The sequence below is a fragment of the Amblyomma mixtum genome, chromosome 5 (assembly GCF_055824585.1).
Source record: "Amblyomma mixtum isolate Tamu chromosome 5, ASM5582458v1, whole genome shotgun sequence".
In the NCBI taxonomy this organism is placed as follows: domain Eukaryota; kingdom Metazoa; phylum Arthropoda; class Arachnida; order Ixodida; family Ixodidae; genus Amblyomma; species Amblyomma mixtum.
Genome location: NC_143016.1, coordinates 46,696,339 through 46,713,141, shown reverse-complemented (window position 1 = coordinate 46,713,141; position 16,803 = coordinate 46,696,339). Strand labels below are relative to the sequence as shown.

The 16,803-nt window shown below is 47.1% G+C and overlaps 1 protein-coding gene across 1 annotated transcript; it reads left to right on the top strand.

The window, feature by feature from the left end:
* Positions 1-335: 335 nt before the first annotated feature.
* Positions 336-16,410, top strand: LOC149341986 (arylsulfatase B-like). Its single transcript, XM_089542058.1, has 9 exons — positions 336-437; positions 1,451-1,610; positions 3,223-3,335; positions 4,548-4,658; positions 5,475-5,600; positions 8,753-8,879; positions 12,168-12,461; positions 13,520-13,962; positions 15,496-16,410. Exons 1-9 carry the CDS (start codon positions 342-344, stop codon positions 15,628-15,630), a joined length of 1,605 nt encoding a protein of 534 aa, XP_089398184.1. The 5' UTR covers positions 336-341; the 3' UTR covers positions 15,631-16,410.
* Positions 16,411-16,803: the final 393 nt, after the last annotated feature.

Genomic DNA, 16,803 nt, shown 5'->3' with positions numbered 1-16,803 from the left:
CGGTTCTCATATTTCTCCTCTGTCGAAATGCAACCGCTGAATGTGAGGGCTGTATCCCCGAGCAGCTTCTATATAGCGCACTGCAATAGCCTGATTCCGCCCAGAAAATAGGAAAGTCTGACAACAGAGGCAAGCCCCAGCTTTCAATACTCTACGTTAGGGCACACTGGCGCCTTTTGCAGTGGAACGATAAAAGATAAGTGGACAATGTGTAGGCTGACTTGTCGAGCTGTCCACTTCATTGTTTGTTCCTAGCTGCCAAAGTCACGGCATGTTGGCAATGTTAACACTGCCTCGTGGCATTATTTTGTAACAATTTCAGCGGCAGAGCTGTAGGAAGCATGATGGTATGTCCGGCAGTTCTCCTTTTGGTTCTACCCGCGGTTCTGTGCTCAAGATCGCAGCCGCACATAGTTTACCTGCTAGCAGATGATATGGTAAGTGCCTCCCTTTTCCACAATGCCCCATACTTATCGAAAAGCTCTGGCATAAGATGAAGTTACAAGGAACGAAAAGAAAAGAATGAAGTATTAACCACACATAAGGGTGGAATGCAGCAAATACTGAAATCAACAAGTTTAGTTGAAACCGCAGAATAATTATATAAAGGAAAAACTGAATACATATTGAAGCATCAGAATTCAATAGGAAAAAATAAAAACAAAAAAGGGATACAACAAATGCCGAATACGATAAATTAAAAATGCTACTGACTAAACCGGATGCGCGAAACAAATGAACGTGACTCGTATATCAAAGCATTCACAGCGCGTCATCATCAGCAGCAGCCCGACTATTCCCAATGCAGGACAAAGGCACCTCCCATATCTCTCCAATTAACCCAGTCCTGTATCCGCTGCGGCCTTCGTATCCCCGCATGCTTATTGATCTCAAATGCCCACCTAAATCTCTGCCGCCTCTTGCTACATTTGCCCTCTCTTGGAATCGAACCCGTTAAAAAACCACGACAAATAGCCATCAAATCTCAAATAATAAAGTGATAGCAAAAGACGCTTGAGGTTGCGTTTATTTTATTTTATTCGAGCTGTTTGCGATTAGGCATAATGAAAAAAGGAAAGTTATAAAAAGGAGTGCAAATAAGCCTCGCATAAAAAGCGGCAAAAGTTCGCGATAAAGCGATTATCTTGAGTCCACTTGCGATATTCGTATACATAATAAGATTATATTCAATCTTGATGTTGATTTTCATAAAAAGGCTAAAACCTCTGCAGCTTGCTGGCTTGGGAGTGTGGACGCGGATGTCAAGAAGGGAGCTTACCCGTAGCGCTAATGCAAGTGTGGCGACATAAACGCAACAAACATCCCTGAACCCTGCCCAGTCACCCAACACTCCGACTGGCACAAGTATTTCGCGCCAGATCAGATGCCACTGAACTTCGCATTACCGCACGCACAAACGTCCAGTTAATTTGCTTCTGTTCTCATTCAGGGATGGGACGACGTGAGCTTCCACGGGTCCCCTCAGATCCCCACGCCCAATTTGGACGCTCTGGCTGCGGACGGCGTCATCCTGAACAGCTTATACGCCCAGCCCGCCTGCTCTCCTTCGAGAGCCGCTCTCATGACCGGGCGCTACCCGATGCGCACAGGTGAGCCTAAAAAGCAAAACACAATAAAGAACGTGATGGCCACTGATGAAATTCAGAACATTAGTATCAACAGTCCGGACCCAAGAAGCGAAGATGGGAATGAGAAGAGCTGTAGAGGCGCGAGCAATATGAACGGAAAATCTCGATCAGCACTCAGGGACAAAACTTTAATCTTTCTTACGCATCGGATTTGCGAATATGTTGAAGAGCTTGTGTTTCTAGCAGAAAACTAATGAAAGTGAAAAAGGTAGGCTTCTTTCTCATTCCAGGGAAGGAATCTCAGACAGCTTGTTAAACACTGCACCTGTGTACGGCGTCAGGCGCATTTGAACGTGACCGCGTTAAGGAGCTCTTGTCGCAGAAAGCCCGACGTAGCCGTCGGCGCCGTTTACTGCGCGCGAATACTCCACAAAAAATCCCGAGAGAAGCAACCTACGGGGCAGGTGGGCCACTTAGGTCACGTGACCTTGCGGTGTCCTCCCAACATGCCCAGCGGATTACGAGCAAACGGCATACAACTACGGATTACGAGCAAACGGCATACAACTACAGGTGGCATTTAAATTAAAGATTGCTCGCGAGAGTTTGCTCGGTAAGAGCAGCCTGGCCACGTCAAGTCAGGCGGGACAGTGGCATCTCGTCCAGTACGTGCGGTGGAGGCGGGGAGACGGATGAGAGGCGTCACGTTTTCATCATTTTTCACGAAATTCAGCCGAGGCAGCCTCGTAAATCCGTCCCTGCGAACAGCGTACTGTCGCTACGGAATGGGTACGTCTAAATCGCGTACTGTCGCTCCATCTTATGAAACCTTTGAACGTAGGATAACGCCTCGCTTGAATGCCACTGAGAATGGTCGACCAGGTCCTAGAGGTATGACTCGCCGCGCAGCTGATAGACTGCAAAGAGGTTTCGTTCTTTCTCAGAGATGTTCAGTGCCATGGCCAAAAACGTTTGCCTATGTTGTTCCTGAAAATTTCTATCTTAGGCACTTTTTTCCTTCAGAAGTTTGGACAATTTGTTTGTTTTCCTTGCGTTACTTTATAGTATTTCTTTCCTTAATTATTGCGGCTCAGCGGGATTAATGAAGTCATAACTACAGGAACTTGCAAAGTGCTACTTGTGGCTCGTGTTTCTGTTGACTTCCCCCTACAACATCATTGGCATTGCATAATTGATTTTGTTGATCCTCAAACAAAATGAAATATACATTGCCAATGATGCTTCACGGTGCAAGCAATCATACAGTTTCTCAATATTACCTAGAAGGAAAGCTGGCGCCACCATCTACGTGAATTTCTTAAAGAGTTCTTCACCTACCTCAAGAATGCCAGGAATAATCTCGATGACGTGATTCGACCTGCAGATGGGATAAAACAAGAAAGCCATTCGGAATACGCAACAGCTGCCCCATACACGGGTTGTTTTTAATCAACCATAAAAAAGTACTTTCTTTCCCTTAGGGCCCAAACTATGCAAATGTGGTGAATAATAAAAATAATTACCGAATAAAAATCGGGCATTGCTGCAGTAAATGCGTGCGTCGCTGAAGAGCATGCATGCAACTGTTTCCACGTCATAAGCTACGCAATATATCCTTGCATGTTGCTGTTAGGCCTACAAGGCTTCCCTATTCAACCGAGTGAGCCTTGGGGGCTGCCACTAGACGAACGGATTCTACCCCAGTACCTCCAGGACCTTGGCTACGAAACACATCTGGTTGGAAAGGTAATCGCTCGATAACTTTTTAATTGAACGCAAAACTTTGCGGAGCGGCTCATATCAGTTCTTTAGCCGCTTTTTTTTTAGTGCCTTTGCTGTTTTTCGCGTAATATTTTCTTTGCTCTTGCTGCTTCATTTTCGGCGTCCGCGCTCACAGGGACGTGTATGCGTGCACATGTGTCGAGAAAGTAGCATATAAAAAGAGCGATTCAAACATTACGGAAACAACAGAAAACACCCTTAAGAAAAAGTACGAGAACAGAATGCAAGAAAAATATATACGCATACTTTAGTCCTGAATTTCCTTTTGCACAGCCGCCTTATTTGCAGCTAGTTTATATTAATTGTTTTCTAAGCGATTTGCCTAAGGAGGTCGTTGACTTGCCAAATTAATGTGCTCTGTAACGCTTGGCCTGGCAACAAGCTCGTACAGCTGCGCCAGAGTTCCACTGTCACTGTTAATTTTGGCCGGTGCGGTGGCGCTCTCTAGCGGTAGCTTCAGGATCTAGAGAGAGACACACAACTTTAATTGCAACAGGTAGCTGGAATTAGGGCAGGTGGTCCTGTATGACCCCCAAACCAGGTGGGAGCGACGTCCTGGGCCCCCGAAATGAGTGCAAATTAAGTGGTCTCGTCTGACAGGATGATGAATTGGTGCCTTCTTTCCGGAGAGGGAGCTGGCAGGAGGGCCTGTGGGGAGGGTTATTTTCGCATTCCCAGAGGACGTGCGCCTGATTGGCGGGTTCACCGCGGTTGCAATTTGGGCATGTGGTTTCATATTCCCCGTTGGTAATTAGTGATAGACTGGAGTGGTTATGAACTGAGTGCGTCTGCAATCTTCCGAGCAGGGTGGGTTGCGCTCGGCAGCTGGCCAGGTTCATCTGCAGCACCGGTGCCGCTGGTCTGGCAACACGTACAGCTATGTCAGAGTTCTGCCGCTAAATTTAGCGGTTGTAGTTGGGTCCTCCGAGACCTCATGGCGCTCCAGTACTTTTTTTTTGCCTGGCTTTTAACCTAGATCGTGTTACAATTGTTCTTTATAAGCTTTTTATGGTTACTTGTCCCTTATTACTTTCGTTTCGGCTGTAATACTATATTGCATTTTTTTGTTTAATGTCTTAGATCTGTAATGCGAACGCTTTGGCACTATTTCGAAATTCAACTTCGGACCTCTTTTTTATATTAAGAGCTCTGTGAACGTTGTTCTTTTTATCACAGTGGCATCTTGGAGCGTACATGGAAACTCTAACCCCGACATCTCGAGGCTTCGACAGTTTCTACGGTTTCTACTACGGGGAAGAGGACTACTACACCCACAGCGAGACTTTTGTGCGTATGCAGAAGGCAGAAACAGGCCTGGGCCTTTACTTTTAGTTGACTTTTCACGAGTATATTCATTGCCCGCAGTGCGCACTGATTGGCCAATGCAGAGAAAGCGGTCCTGGCTTTCACTTGCGACAGCATGCTAGCCGTGAGAGGAGCGACTCGCACTGGACATGAAAACCCTATTGCTCTCTGTGTGTCATCCAACCATGTACACAGAAAACCGCAGTATACAGCAAACTTGATTTCCCATTATCTTTGGAAGAACATCTCGCTCGTTTCGATGTGTAGAGGCTGCGGCTAAGGCGCTGCCGCAGTTGAGTAAGAGTTGCCGACAGAAGCAGTGGCCGCAACTCCTTCCATTTTTATCCATGAAAAATAGCACAGAGCCGAAGGGGTTTTATTCCAGAGAACACTGTGTAGCATCCCTCCGAAAGTAAAGGACTTCCACGAATGCTGCAGGAGCCCCACTGCGCGGCATGGAAACGAACCCGCTGGCCTTTGTACTTTTGATAAAGGCTGTAATTTCCTCAGCACCAGTAGATGCAAGCAATTTGAAAGGATACAAGGAGTAAGTAGCCCTTAAAAGGATATATGTTTTCTATCTGACTGGTAGTTGTGCATTGACATTTTTTTTTCTACAGTTTTGGTGTTTTTTTTAGATTATCAAAGGTGTGTTCATTCCATAACGAAAAAAAAAAATTTTCTGCCCCGGCGCAAGTGCTCGAGTAGCCGACTACATTTGAAGTGATCACTCACTGTGCTATGACCAGGCATATCTTGCGGTGCGACATTTTTTGATTGCATATTGCATCTGCGCAGGCAAACCACACGGGTCTTGATTTCTGGTTAAACACGGAACCTCGCTGGGAGGACAATGGCATTTACTCTACAACGCTTTATACACAGAGGGCTCAGTATCTCATTCGCAGCAGGCAAAAGGACAAGGTGAGCCAACCGTATGACAGTTTTGCAGCAGGCGTTTTCTTCATTACTATGGAGTAGCTAATTGTCCGGAGGAGCTCAATGATTCAGGCTTAGTCTGCATGATCCGTTCTGCTGAAAAAGAGTCGTCGGTGTTGTGGCCAGAAACCGGCGTCACGCGGGGACGTCTCGAATGAAACTGTTCGAAAACAGGATTTGTAATGCGAAATAAAGGCTGGTGTATGTCTTCGACCACACAACTTAATAATTAGTTTTACGTAAAGAAAAAGCTCACTATTCTTAGGCGTGATTCGAACCCACGAGCTTTGGGTCGCTAAGCAAGCGCGCCACCGACTAGACCAAACAGGCCTTTTTTTTTTAACATGGTATTTATTAAGGCGAAAGCCTTTGTTGGCTATGTCGACAATTTCGTGTCCGCAAAACGTTTCGGCAGCGATATGTGCGTTCGTGTGAGCTTTAAACGAAAAATAATGATTGTGTGTGATAGAGGAGGATGCACGTCAAAATTTGGTCGATGTGGAGTAATTAATTAATTAGAGCGAAAAATGTCACTTAGACCTCAAGATGGCATCAGACATCGATATAGTATGAGGACGTGAAAATGGTAGTACATGTCAAAATTGCGGTAAAACGCATCCACTTGCAACCACGTTAACTAAAAAATAAATAAAAATGTATCGAAAAAAGATGATGCAATACTTGGGAGCGGTGACGTCGAGCCAACGCGGTTGTCATGGCGACAGAAGACGTCGCGCCATGGCGTCATGTCGTGACGTTCGGTGGGGCCACCGTGACGACATAGGAGAGAGCTCGGCGCGTCAATGGGTGGTTGCGCGGGGCCCGCGCGCCAACATGGTTGTCATCGTGATGCGGGACGTCATGTCGCCTCGTTGAAACGCAGTCACTGACGTCTTCGAGGACCGGTGTCCGGATAAAAAAGAACCCTCTAGAACGTTTGTGCGCGCCGTTTCCGCTCGGGCACTTCCTCTTACGCCAGTCGTTGGCTACGCGGACGACTCCGGCCCTCACCACGGGGCATGGTACACGGCCGCGGTGGTTCACAACACCAACACAGTTAACGGCCTCACCTTCGGAGCCCGCAGTACAACACAAGCAGAAGAGGTCGAGATCGCTCTCGCGGCCTCACATTCCGGTTCAAAATACATAATCACCGACTTGCGAAGGGCTTGTCCGAACGTCGAACAAGACTGCACTCCCCTTCATAGCCTATCGAATCTACCAAAATTGCATACGGGATACGGACCCCGCACACCATTGCCTTAAATGGACCCCTGCTCACGCTCTCTCACCGGGCTGTTTTCTCCTTCCTACCCGATCAGGAATCCGATTTTAATCCGGTCTATACCTTTAAAGATGTTGCAACCTACTAAAAGATAGACATCGCATTGACCATCGCCCGTGTAAAGGCCTTAAGAAGGCGGATGAGCGGCTACTTCTCCGCCTTCTCACCAATACATTGCTGTGCCCGGCAGCACTAAAACATGTTGGCCCCTCCTTTAAAGGCAGCTGCCCGCACGGTAGTGCGGTGTCTTCGGACACACATGGTGTGGGCCTGCCCCCCCCCCCCCCCCCCCCCCCACACACCCCCTCAACCCGGTTATTCCCCCCATCCCCAACCCAACCCGGGAGGACTGAAAGGTGACCCTGCTCGGCTGCCACGACTTACAGGCCCAACAAGCATTAGTCGGGCGCGCCCGGCGGCGGCCACCGCCACAGGGGTCCCAAGCTAGGGACCTCCACCCAGTGCTTGTAAGGATTGGTCCCTTACGGACTGATCCAAGCATACCTCCTGTCCATTGCTAATAAATGTTTTCACCACCGCCGCCGCCGCCCTCGAGTTCGCGTGCTTCTTTCGAGTGTGTAAATAGCGTGCGCGCGTTAGCGCGTTTGCCGTTACGGATGAGGCATCTACGTCGTCAGACGGGGCTACTCCACGGTCTACGAAAGGCGACGAGTGTTAAGGAGGCGTCAATGCTTTCGCATTCTCCCATTGCGGGCTGCCGCAGTGATGTCTAATGTTTTTACACTGAAAATATGTTCTATTTGCATGGTCTATTTACATGTTGGTCACGAGAAAACCCAAACGATGTTCTGATGCTCCATCAGATGGCGAGCGAGCTATTTCTCAGTACGGCTCGTGCGTCCGGGTGGAACGCTTCTATGTCGCCATGTGATTATTTGTGTCGTGCAGTGAGTACTAATCAATGTCTGTGCATATAGAGACAACACTGCTGTGTGGAAAAGTTGAAATGCCAGAATGTGGAAACTGTTGTGATCAATGAGTGAATGCAAACAAAGAACGGTGACTCTGTCTGAAGAGAAACCACCGAAGGGAACAATTAACACTGTCGTTTGATGCCCTTGATAGCGGAGCTTAAGTGTCCCCCTAATTTTTTGCATACATCACAGGCGCATTGGTCAAATGTTATGGGGGAATCCGCCAAGGTGGAGTAGAGCGACTGCTCCAGTGAAGCGGTGGTCCCGGGTTCGAACCCCAGAACAGGACGAATTTTTCTTTAACTAGGATGTTCATGAGAAAGCTGTATAGCTTTCCTTTGTAGCCGTATGGCTGCGCTTGGGTGGATGTCAATGAGTAATAACTCCCTTATTACAATTCTGCTCCACCTTGGGGGATACCCGTAAACATTTTACCAAAACAGTTCCCACTTTTTTATTCAAGTTACTCACAGGCTCCTTTACATTGGAGCATTGTGTGAGTGGGACACTACATAGAAGTTAGAGAACAGCGCAAAAAAAATAAAAAGAAACAACAACTGAAGAGAAACATTATACAATAGTTTGCAAGAGGCACTGAGTAGAATACAATAAAAGTAATACAATACACAATAATTAGATAAGTTTCAAAAGATTAGTTTTGATTTATAGATCAATTCGCTCTCGCCCTGCCATAAGCTTGCCCTCCCAGTTATCTCAATTGGTAGAGCGACTGCTCCGGTGAAGCGGTGGTCCCGGGTTCGAACCCCGGATCAGGACGAGTTTTTCTTCAACTACGAAGTTGATGAGAAAGCTGTTTAGCTTTCCTTTGTATCCGTATGGCTGCGTTTGGGTGGATGTCAATGAGTAATCACTTCCTCATTACATGACAGGCGCATGCGTTTGTTTTTCTCCCGCAGCCACTCTTTCTTTTCCTGAGCTACCAGGCACCCCATGGAACAGAAGGCGCTATGCCTCTTGAGGCGCCGCAGGAGAATATTGACAAGTTTCCCTACATAGGAGAAGAAAGCAGGACCATTTTTGCAGGTCAGTCAGCTTGGTAATGAACTCGGTTGGACCTCAATGCGACGGCCAATGCCGGCTTTCTTAAGTTGGTGTTTATACGATGTACAGAACAGTAACGTGCCATCGCTTGCCGCTGTGTACTTGCGCTAAGTTGAACATTCTTCAGTTTTACAGCGAAAGCTACAATAGCTTTGTGCTAGCCACTTAGTAGAAACCATTTAGGGAGCACGACGGCAGCCGTGCAACGCGTTACGCGTTACATATTGGGTGGACACCACCGTTACATACCTCAAAGCGCTTTTGAGATGTCCACTGAAGTGAGACACTGCGCCATTTCCTTTCCTCACCACAACTAATTTTAATAAGCCCCCCATTGGCTTTGAGAAATGAAAGGCGCGTAACTGGCTCAATATGTAGGAATGGTTTTATGCGATTTATTGTCCCAAAGCGACTCAGGCTATGAGGGACGCCGTACTGAAGGGCTCCGGAAATTCCAATCACCTGGGGTTCCTTAACGTGCACTGACATCGCACAGTCACAGAGCGATTGTGTCCAGTGAGCCCGTTTTGCGCCTTCCATGCCCTCAATACCAACGGATGGTTGACTTCAAGTGAGTGAGTGAGTGAGTGAGTGAGTGAGTGAGTGAGTGAGTGAGTGAGTGAGTGAGTGAGTGAGTGAGTGAGTGAGTGAGTGAGTGAGTGAGTGAGTGAGTGAGTGAGTGAGTGAGTGAGTGAGTGAGTGAGTGAGTGAGTGAGTGAGTGAGTGAGTGAGTGAGTGAGTGAGTGAGTGAGTGAGTGAGTGAGTGAGTGAGTGAGTGAAAAACTTTATTGTCGCAATGGGGTTCTCGCAGAGATTTACACAACACTAAGAACAAACTATTTCTTCCGTGCAAGCTAGTGCGCCCTTGAGTCCGTGAGGTCTACCGGGAACGCGATCGAAACGAAGACCGCAAGCGCAAGAAGGCCATTGATTCATTGAAAACTTTATTTAAAGAATGACAGTTATCGGAGCCTTGGATGGTCCGCCTATTCCAGCAGCCCATTGGCCTGCACCGCAGCGTGGGTCCTGCAAACCAGTCCTTGTTTCTAGTAGGGATCCTCGCTGTGCAGAGTGCATCCCACTGCTTCAAAGTGGGATTAGGAAGTCTGTCAATAGCAGGATGATATTGGCATGCCCACATCATGTGAAAAGCTGCAACTATTTCTGCACGGTGTTGACAATGTGGTTTGTAGAGTGAGGGATACCATTTGTGGAGTTTAAGTGGTGTTACGAGAAGTGTCTGTTCGTAGTCGACGAAGGCTGTGTTCTTCTGCCTAGTCTAGAGATTTATGAGGTGTAGGCTATGTCTGTCTGGCCTGTCTGCAGGCCTGTAGGTGTTCGGCGAAGCTGATTATGGGCTGTGTATCGTGTTCCTCTGCCTCGTCGGCTAAGGGGGGATCCCGGTATAAGAGAGCTCGGGAGTGCCGGTGGGCGGCATCGTCCCCATCCCTGTGTACGTGTGCCCTGGAAACCATATGATTGAGGCTTGATTATGATGATGTTTCGCTAAGAGTGTGATGTCTGGTTGACGGATTAGTCCTTTGTTTATATTTCTGCAGTAATTTTGGGAATCTGTGAGTACGTTAGGGTTTGAGTTGGTAGCAAGCGCTAGCGCAATGGCTGCCTCCGCTGCGCGAGTGGGGTTGGACGTGCGTACTGGCACGCAGTAGATCAGTTTGCCCTCGGGATTTGTCATGGCGATGGTCATCTACCCTTAGATTGGATCTGCTGTGTCCACGTAGCACGTTAGCGTAGAGACCTGTGAGGCCTGTGAGACAGGCCTGTGAGACGCTCCAGCCGCGCAGTTGCCTGTGGAACGTCAAAATTCGTCTGCCACTCTCTCGGTTGTTAATGGCAATCAGCTATCGCTGATTATTGCGCTAAACCGGTGGTAAGCTTAGATTTAATATTTATTTGAACCAAAGTTCTAGATTTTATGCGGCTAGTTATATGCAGCTCCCCAAGCTATATATAATGTGACAAACCTATAAGTTTGAAAACAACAGATGCAGTTGGAATTTCGGAGCAATAGCGCGAACAGGACAAGGGACCAAGAACGAGCAGACACACACAGCAGTTGGAATGTTTGTGCGCTGAAGATCAGAAAGAAAAAAAGATAAGTAGATGCAACATGGAATGACTGGTTGCAACTGCGTCCCAAATGCGTTCTCGCTGAGAGCCCTTGGGATTAGAGACAGATTACCGCGCCTTTCAACTGCTCTTCTTAGTTCCACTAGACATTGCGTGGAAGCCCATGTAATTTATCGCAAACATTTTATGCTTAGTCCGTATTTTTTTATCCTTTTGATCTTCCTCTTCTAATCTCACATGGACAATTTCAGCAACATTGTATACAGTGTGCGCTATTTATGGTTGTGTATGCGTGATGTACGCTTCTAAACATATGGGTAGTTTTATTTTACTGCGTAAGCGGTACTACTGGACGCTTACAAGGGTAGCCCGTCCACCCACGGCCACCCTCTCGAGGGTGGCCGTGGTTGGATGCACCAGCATATGCGCCAATGCATGTCTAATAGCTGAGTGTTATTGCTTGTAATATGTCTCCATGTACGCCTATGGATAGTGTCTATGGATAGTGTCCATAGACACATGTACGCCTATAGAGAGTGTCAACAACATATGTATAAGTGATCTTCCCTGCTTTTAAGCCAGACATCTATAATTGTTTCTATGAGAAGCTATATGTTAATTCCCTTCAAACTATCAAATATGGGGGCAGCAACCTTCGTCAAGCTGCTAATCAGCAGCTTTTTGTTGCTTGCCATCGAATTTTTGTACTCTCGTAAAAATGCGAAATAAATTGAATTGAATGGAGATAGCGGTAGCGGCGGTGCTCTGCGAACCAAGTATGAAGGGCTGAAATCTTGGATAGCATCACTGTCATAGAGTACATGACTGCCGACAATCCCAACACCAGGTTTAATCTCAAGAGCCTTGCGTAAAAATCACTTTTTAAGCAAGATAATCGCATGAGATCGTCTGAGCACTTTTTTTTATCCATGCTTTTACCTGGATTATCACCTGGGTGAGCATCATTCGGAACCACACCAGAGAAAACGCAAAATTGTTGTCGCGAAAATCGGGTGTACCGGCCTTAGAGAATGTGGTCCTATATTAAAAGGCAACCAGTTGGCAAAAAAAAAAAGAACAGTTATCTTTACAAGTCAAGAGGATAACACTCGATCCTGTGGAAGTCCATTTAATGCATCTGGCCGTTACATGCTTTGCGCGCGCCGACTTTACCTGCAGGCATGCTAGACGCGCTGGACCAGTCTGTAGGCGAGGTGTTCCAGACACTCAGCGAAGCTGGAATGCTAGACAACACCGTCGTCATCTTCAGCAGCGACAACGGCGGTACACCATTTGGCAGCCACTCCAGCCGCAGCTTCAACTGGCCGCTGCGAGGGACGAAACTGTCTGTGTGGGAAGGATCCACCAGGGTGCCCGCTTTCGTCTGGAGTCCCCTGCTTGCTAGGAGACGGAGGGTGTCCCACCAGTTCATGCACTTCACTGACTGGTTGCCCACACTCTACAGGATAGCTGGTTCGTGCTCCACTTTATTATTTTAGATCCCAAATAATTTCTTGGAGTCTCCTCGTATGTTATTTCTCATGTTTGCGCCGTGCTTGAGTGGAATGTAATGTTTGACAACAGTTTCCATAGGCAGGAGACTTCGGCTAGTCTCGGTTTCCGCTCATTAAACTCCACTTACCAGTCCGAGTAAAATTGTAGTCCAAAGAGGAATGAATACTAGACAAGCAGCAGTCACCTTCCGTTTCCAAGGCACGCAATCGACCAGCTAAGAGAAACCGAATTTACGAAATGTCCGGTAACTTTAGCTTTCACCGTTTTTTTCCGGGAGTACGGACTTTCATTGTTTGTACCGGGGGGGGGGGGGGGGGGGGGGGTAAGGGGCTTCTTCTCGCCCCGGAAGTTGCTTCAGTCGGAGCCAACCTTGCAACGGTGTTGGATGCTGCTTCTCAGGTCTGTTCAGTACTTTTGACCGTAAAGAAAGTCTACTTCTGCAAATTGACAATTTTGTTGCGGAGGTCACTGCGCCTCCATTACGGCACTTAGACGGCGCCACGAGTTCTATGCGGGAATGTTGTGGTGTCGAAGGTGCCATATTAGTAGATCCGTTCGCTTTTAAAGGTGACCCGGCAGTGCTACGTGCCCTCACTGCTGTATGAGATCTGTATTCGGGCAACTTTCGTTTCTTGCTGAAACACCGAGCACAAAGGGAGGAACACAGATGCAGGACTAACGTTTGTCACGAGTTACACCTGCGCGTGCTTGGACGCGTGTGCGTTACGGTTAACCTCAATAACGCTTAACCAAACGCTCAATGCGCATGATTTACGAAGGTGTGTAGCATCTTATCTTAGTGATGAAAATCAGCTGTGTGATGTTATATAAAGCTTTCTAAAGAAGGAACAAGGGCTCCCTTTTTCTTCTTATTCCTACTCTGGTAATTTTGCGTTTTGTTTTGTTTCGTGTCGTAGCTTTAAGCCACAGTTTAGTTGCCACATAGCTTGGAAGCTAAAGAAACCTCAGTCAGTGTCACCTAGGCGTTACTTTTTATACCCGGTCTGCGCTTTCAGGAGGCGACGTGGCAGACCTCGGAGATGTGGACGGACTGGACATGTGGGAGCATCTATCGACTGGCGCGCCTTCACCTCGCACTGAGATGCTTTACAATACTGACACACTTGACTCGAAGTCCACGGTGACAGCAATTCGCAACTTGCGGTACAAACTTGTGCTAGACGGGACCGAAGAAGACAATGGCCGCTACAAGACTGCCGGGGGCCGTCGGCCTCACAACGATCTCGACCGGTTGCTTGCCCAGTCGACCGCAGCGGCAGTGCTCAGAGACCTGTACAAGACTGACCGCTTGAGGTTCCCAAGAGGCTGGAGACAACGAGCCACGCTAAAGTGCGGCCGTAGCAGCAGCAAAAACTTTTCTCCTGCTGATGGTGCATTCCTCTTCGATATCATCAAAGATCCGTGTGAACTGAACAACCTGGCCGAATCGCTTCCAGAGGTTCGTGTCCAAAGTCTATCCTTGTGACGTCACGTTTTCGGATTTGCTTCTCCTCAAATTGCAGAAAAAGCAATCATAGAGAAACGTCACGGGGTGACGGCCTAGAGATGCGGAGGCGGTGGCGCCGTCGGGCACTTTAGTTGTACTGCAGCGGTAGCTTATTGGTTTGAACATCCACTTCATAGCGGCGCCGGGTGCTGACCGATAGTACAATGGGTACAGGTTTTCTCCTGGTCTGAGGCTCGGCTTGTAGGGGGAAAAATTCTTGTAAAATGATTCTTAGAGCCCACCTCGCGTAAAAAAAATTGCTTTGTTCCAAGGCGCTATTTTTCCAAAGCTGCCCTTGCGCCAGTAAAATTAATCATTATCATCATGATTTTAGTTGTGTAGGCAACAGGCGCGTCCGCTTTCGGAATGCCGCGCTGGCGTAGTTTTGAGCAGTGTTCGTGATATGTAGGGAAGCTTTGTTGCGGTTGGTTGCGCTGAAAGGCAAAAGAAGAGAAGCGGCCAAGATTCCCGCAAGCTTCTTGTGAACTAACTGAGATGAAAATGATGGGCAATAGCCCCGGCTTGGGTGAAGTGGACCCGTTCAGGGACGGATCAGCTTTGCGGCTATCATTTCATTTCAGAAAACAAGTAGTTTTCAGGTAGCCAGTCCTACAACGTGAAAACGCCATTAAATAGCGGGGGTGTCGTGACGAAGCCCGAAGTGGTGATCAATAAATTTGCTTGGTGAAAAATTTTTAATCCCGCTTTTTATAACAAAGCTACGAGTTTGACCGACTCTCAATGTCAAGAGCATTAATGAAAATGTATGCTAATTTAATAATGCAGTCTGAATTGAAGCTGATTAAAACCAGTTGCGAAAAATCAATAAGGTTGAATCGTATAAGTATAATAGAAAATGTTGAGTATCATGCATTACTGGGAAACGTAGAATTGCGCATATTAATAGTGTGCGTGCGCTACAGACAAACGCCTGCGGCGCAGCTGCGTGTCAAGAATGCAGCATTGTTTGTATAAGCATGGCGGAATAAGGAGGCACAGTTTTTGTTTCTGACAACTGTTCATTTTAGCGTGCAAACCACCGCTCTGATATGAAGGGCACGTGTGATGATATCGGTGTTGATATTAAGAAAAATCGTTCAGAATAGCGAATAGAAGAGGGGTGGAGTGTATGGTTCGAGGCGTAGCTAACTAGCCCAGTTAGAAGAAAATTCCTTCAGGGAATAATTTTGTTGTGTACGTTCTTTCTGGACAGAAAAGTAATGTCCCTGAAGCGTCCAATCGCTAGCAGCTACCTGCAACCGCCGTGCCTCTAGGTGGAGTAGTTTTGTCGCATCTACACAATATTAAGTACACAACGTTCCTCTCCCAATTTCCAGTAGGTAAGCAGTCCCTTTCCGCCTCCACTTTACGCTGACCGTAAACACGTGTAAGCAGCAATCGCCTAACTGGTGCGCAACGGGTGCTTCTAATTCTTTACTGCAGTGTACTACGTGTTCATGCCGGTATGTTGTTTTGCTTTCGCAGGTTGTATCTGACTTGATGAAGCGCATAGACGCATACCGAGCGGAAGCTGTACCCGTGGGGAACAAGCCGAGTGATCCTGCAGCCTTTCCTGAGCTCCACAATGGGACTTGGGCGCCGTGGATTGCGCCGTCGTAGCGAACGTAACGATTTTGACGATCTGCTCATGCTGTTCTTAGGAGGCGGAGAAAGCATGTACTTTCAGGATGCAGCGTCAGGAACAATATACTGGAACTGCACGCGCATATTGCCCTTCAAAGAATGAGGCTGTGCTTTCTGAATGGTTGAATATATGTGCGGAATTCACACAAGCACACTGCACCGACAGAACGGCATCTAAGCCCTTCTCAGAACTGCCTGATAAGCCCTGTATATTATATAATTACGCTATATATTATATAACTTACACTGTGAAATTAAAAGAGTAAAAAGGAAGTACACTGTCCTCTAACACACTCCCTTTAATGGGTAGGGCATTCAAGCCTTGGAGTAGGTTTCCAGCACTAAAGATGCGGCCTACTTACGGTTGGCAACGGAAACAAGTTCCCTCTTCAAAATATGTGAAGGTTCTAGAGGTTACGAAGATTCCAGTCTGAGGTTTCAACCTCCCCTATTTACTAAGCTCAGTACATCCTGTGCCGGGTTAAAATGCCTCCTCCCATCGCTGACTGCATCAAATTACTAGGCTTTACAGTTGGAATATACCTACCGCTGCAAGACTAACAATTCCGTTTATTTAGTCATCAAAATGAACTCAGAAACTGAAACAGCATACCTGCAAGAGAGTGCGCGAGAGGACAGTTTTCTCCCTTTTTACTCTCATATAGGTTTATTTTTGCTTAGAGTGTACTTGCCCTTCATGTGTTCTACATTTTCGACATCAGGGCGCCCAAATAAAAACATTCTGGGTTAAGTTCACTGTAATGCCTCGTCTGCTTCTTCCGCTATCATGCCGCATTGTTTTCATGTGTGATGCCTTCCGTTATGGCCAACCACAACTAGCCAAAAACTTCCGCAATTGCTAATTTCCCTGCCTTCCGCTAAAATTCCAATGACTCTATTTTAAAATATTTACTTGGCGTTATTACAACCTACTTTCTGTCGCGCCATAAACGTAGTTCCAACCTTTGAAGCTTCGGAAACACGGTCAAGATGATGGCATTGGCATTTGTTGCTGGAATTGAGCTGTAGTTCTAAAAAAGTCTTATAAATCTCAAGTTTGGAAGTTTCTAGGTCTTGCGTACAGTTAGGACCCATGTGCGCCAGCCTTCAATTTTGATGCACTTACGAATTAGGAATCTGATAAAAGAT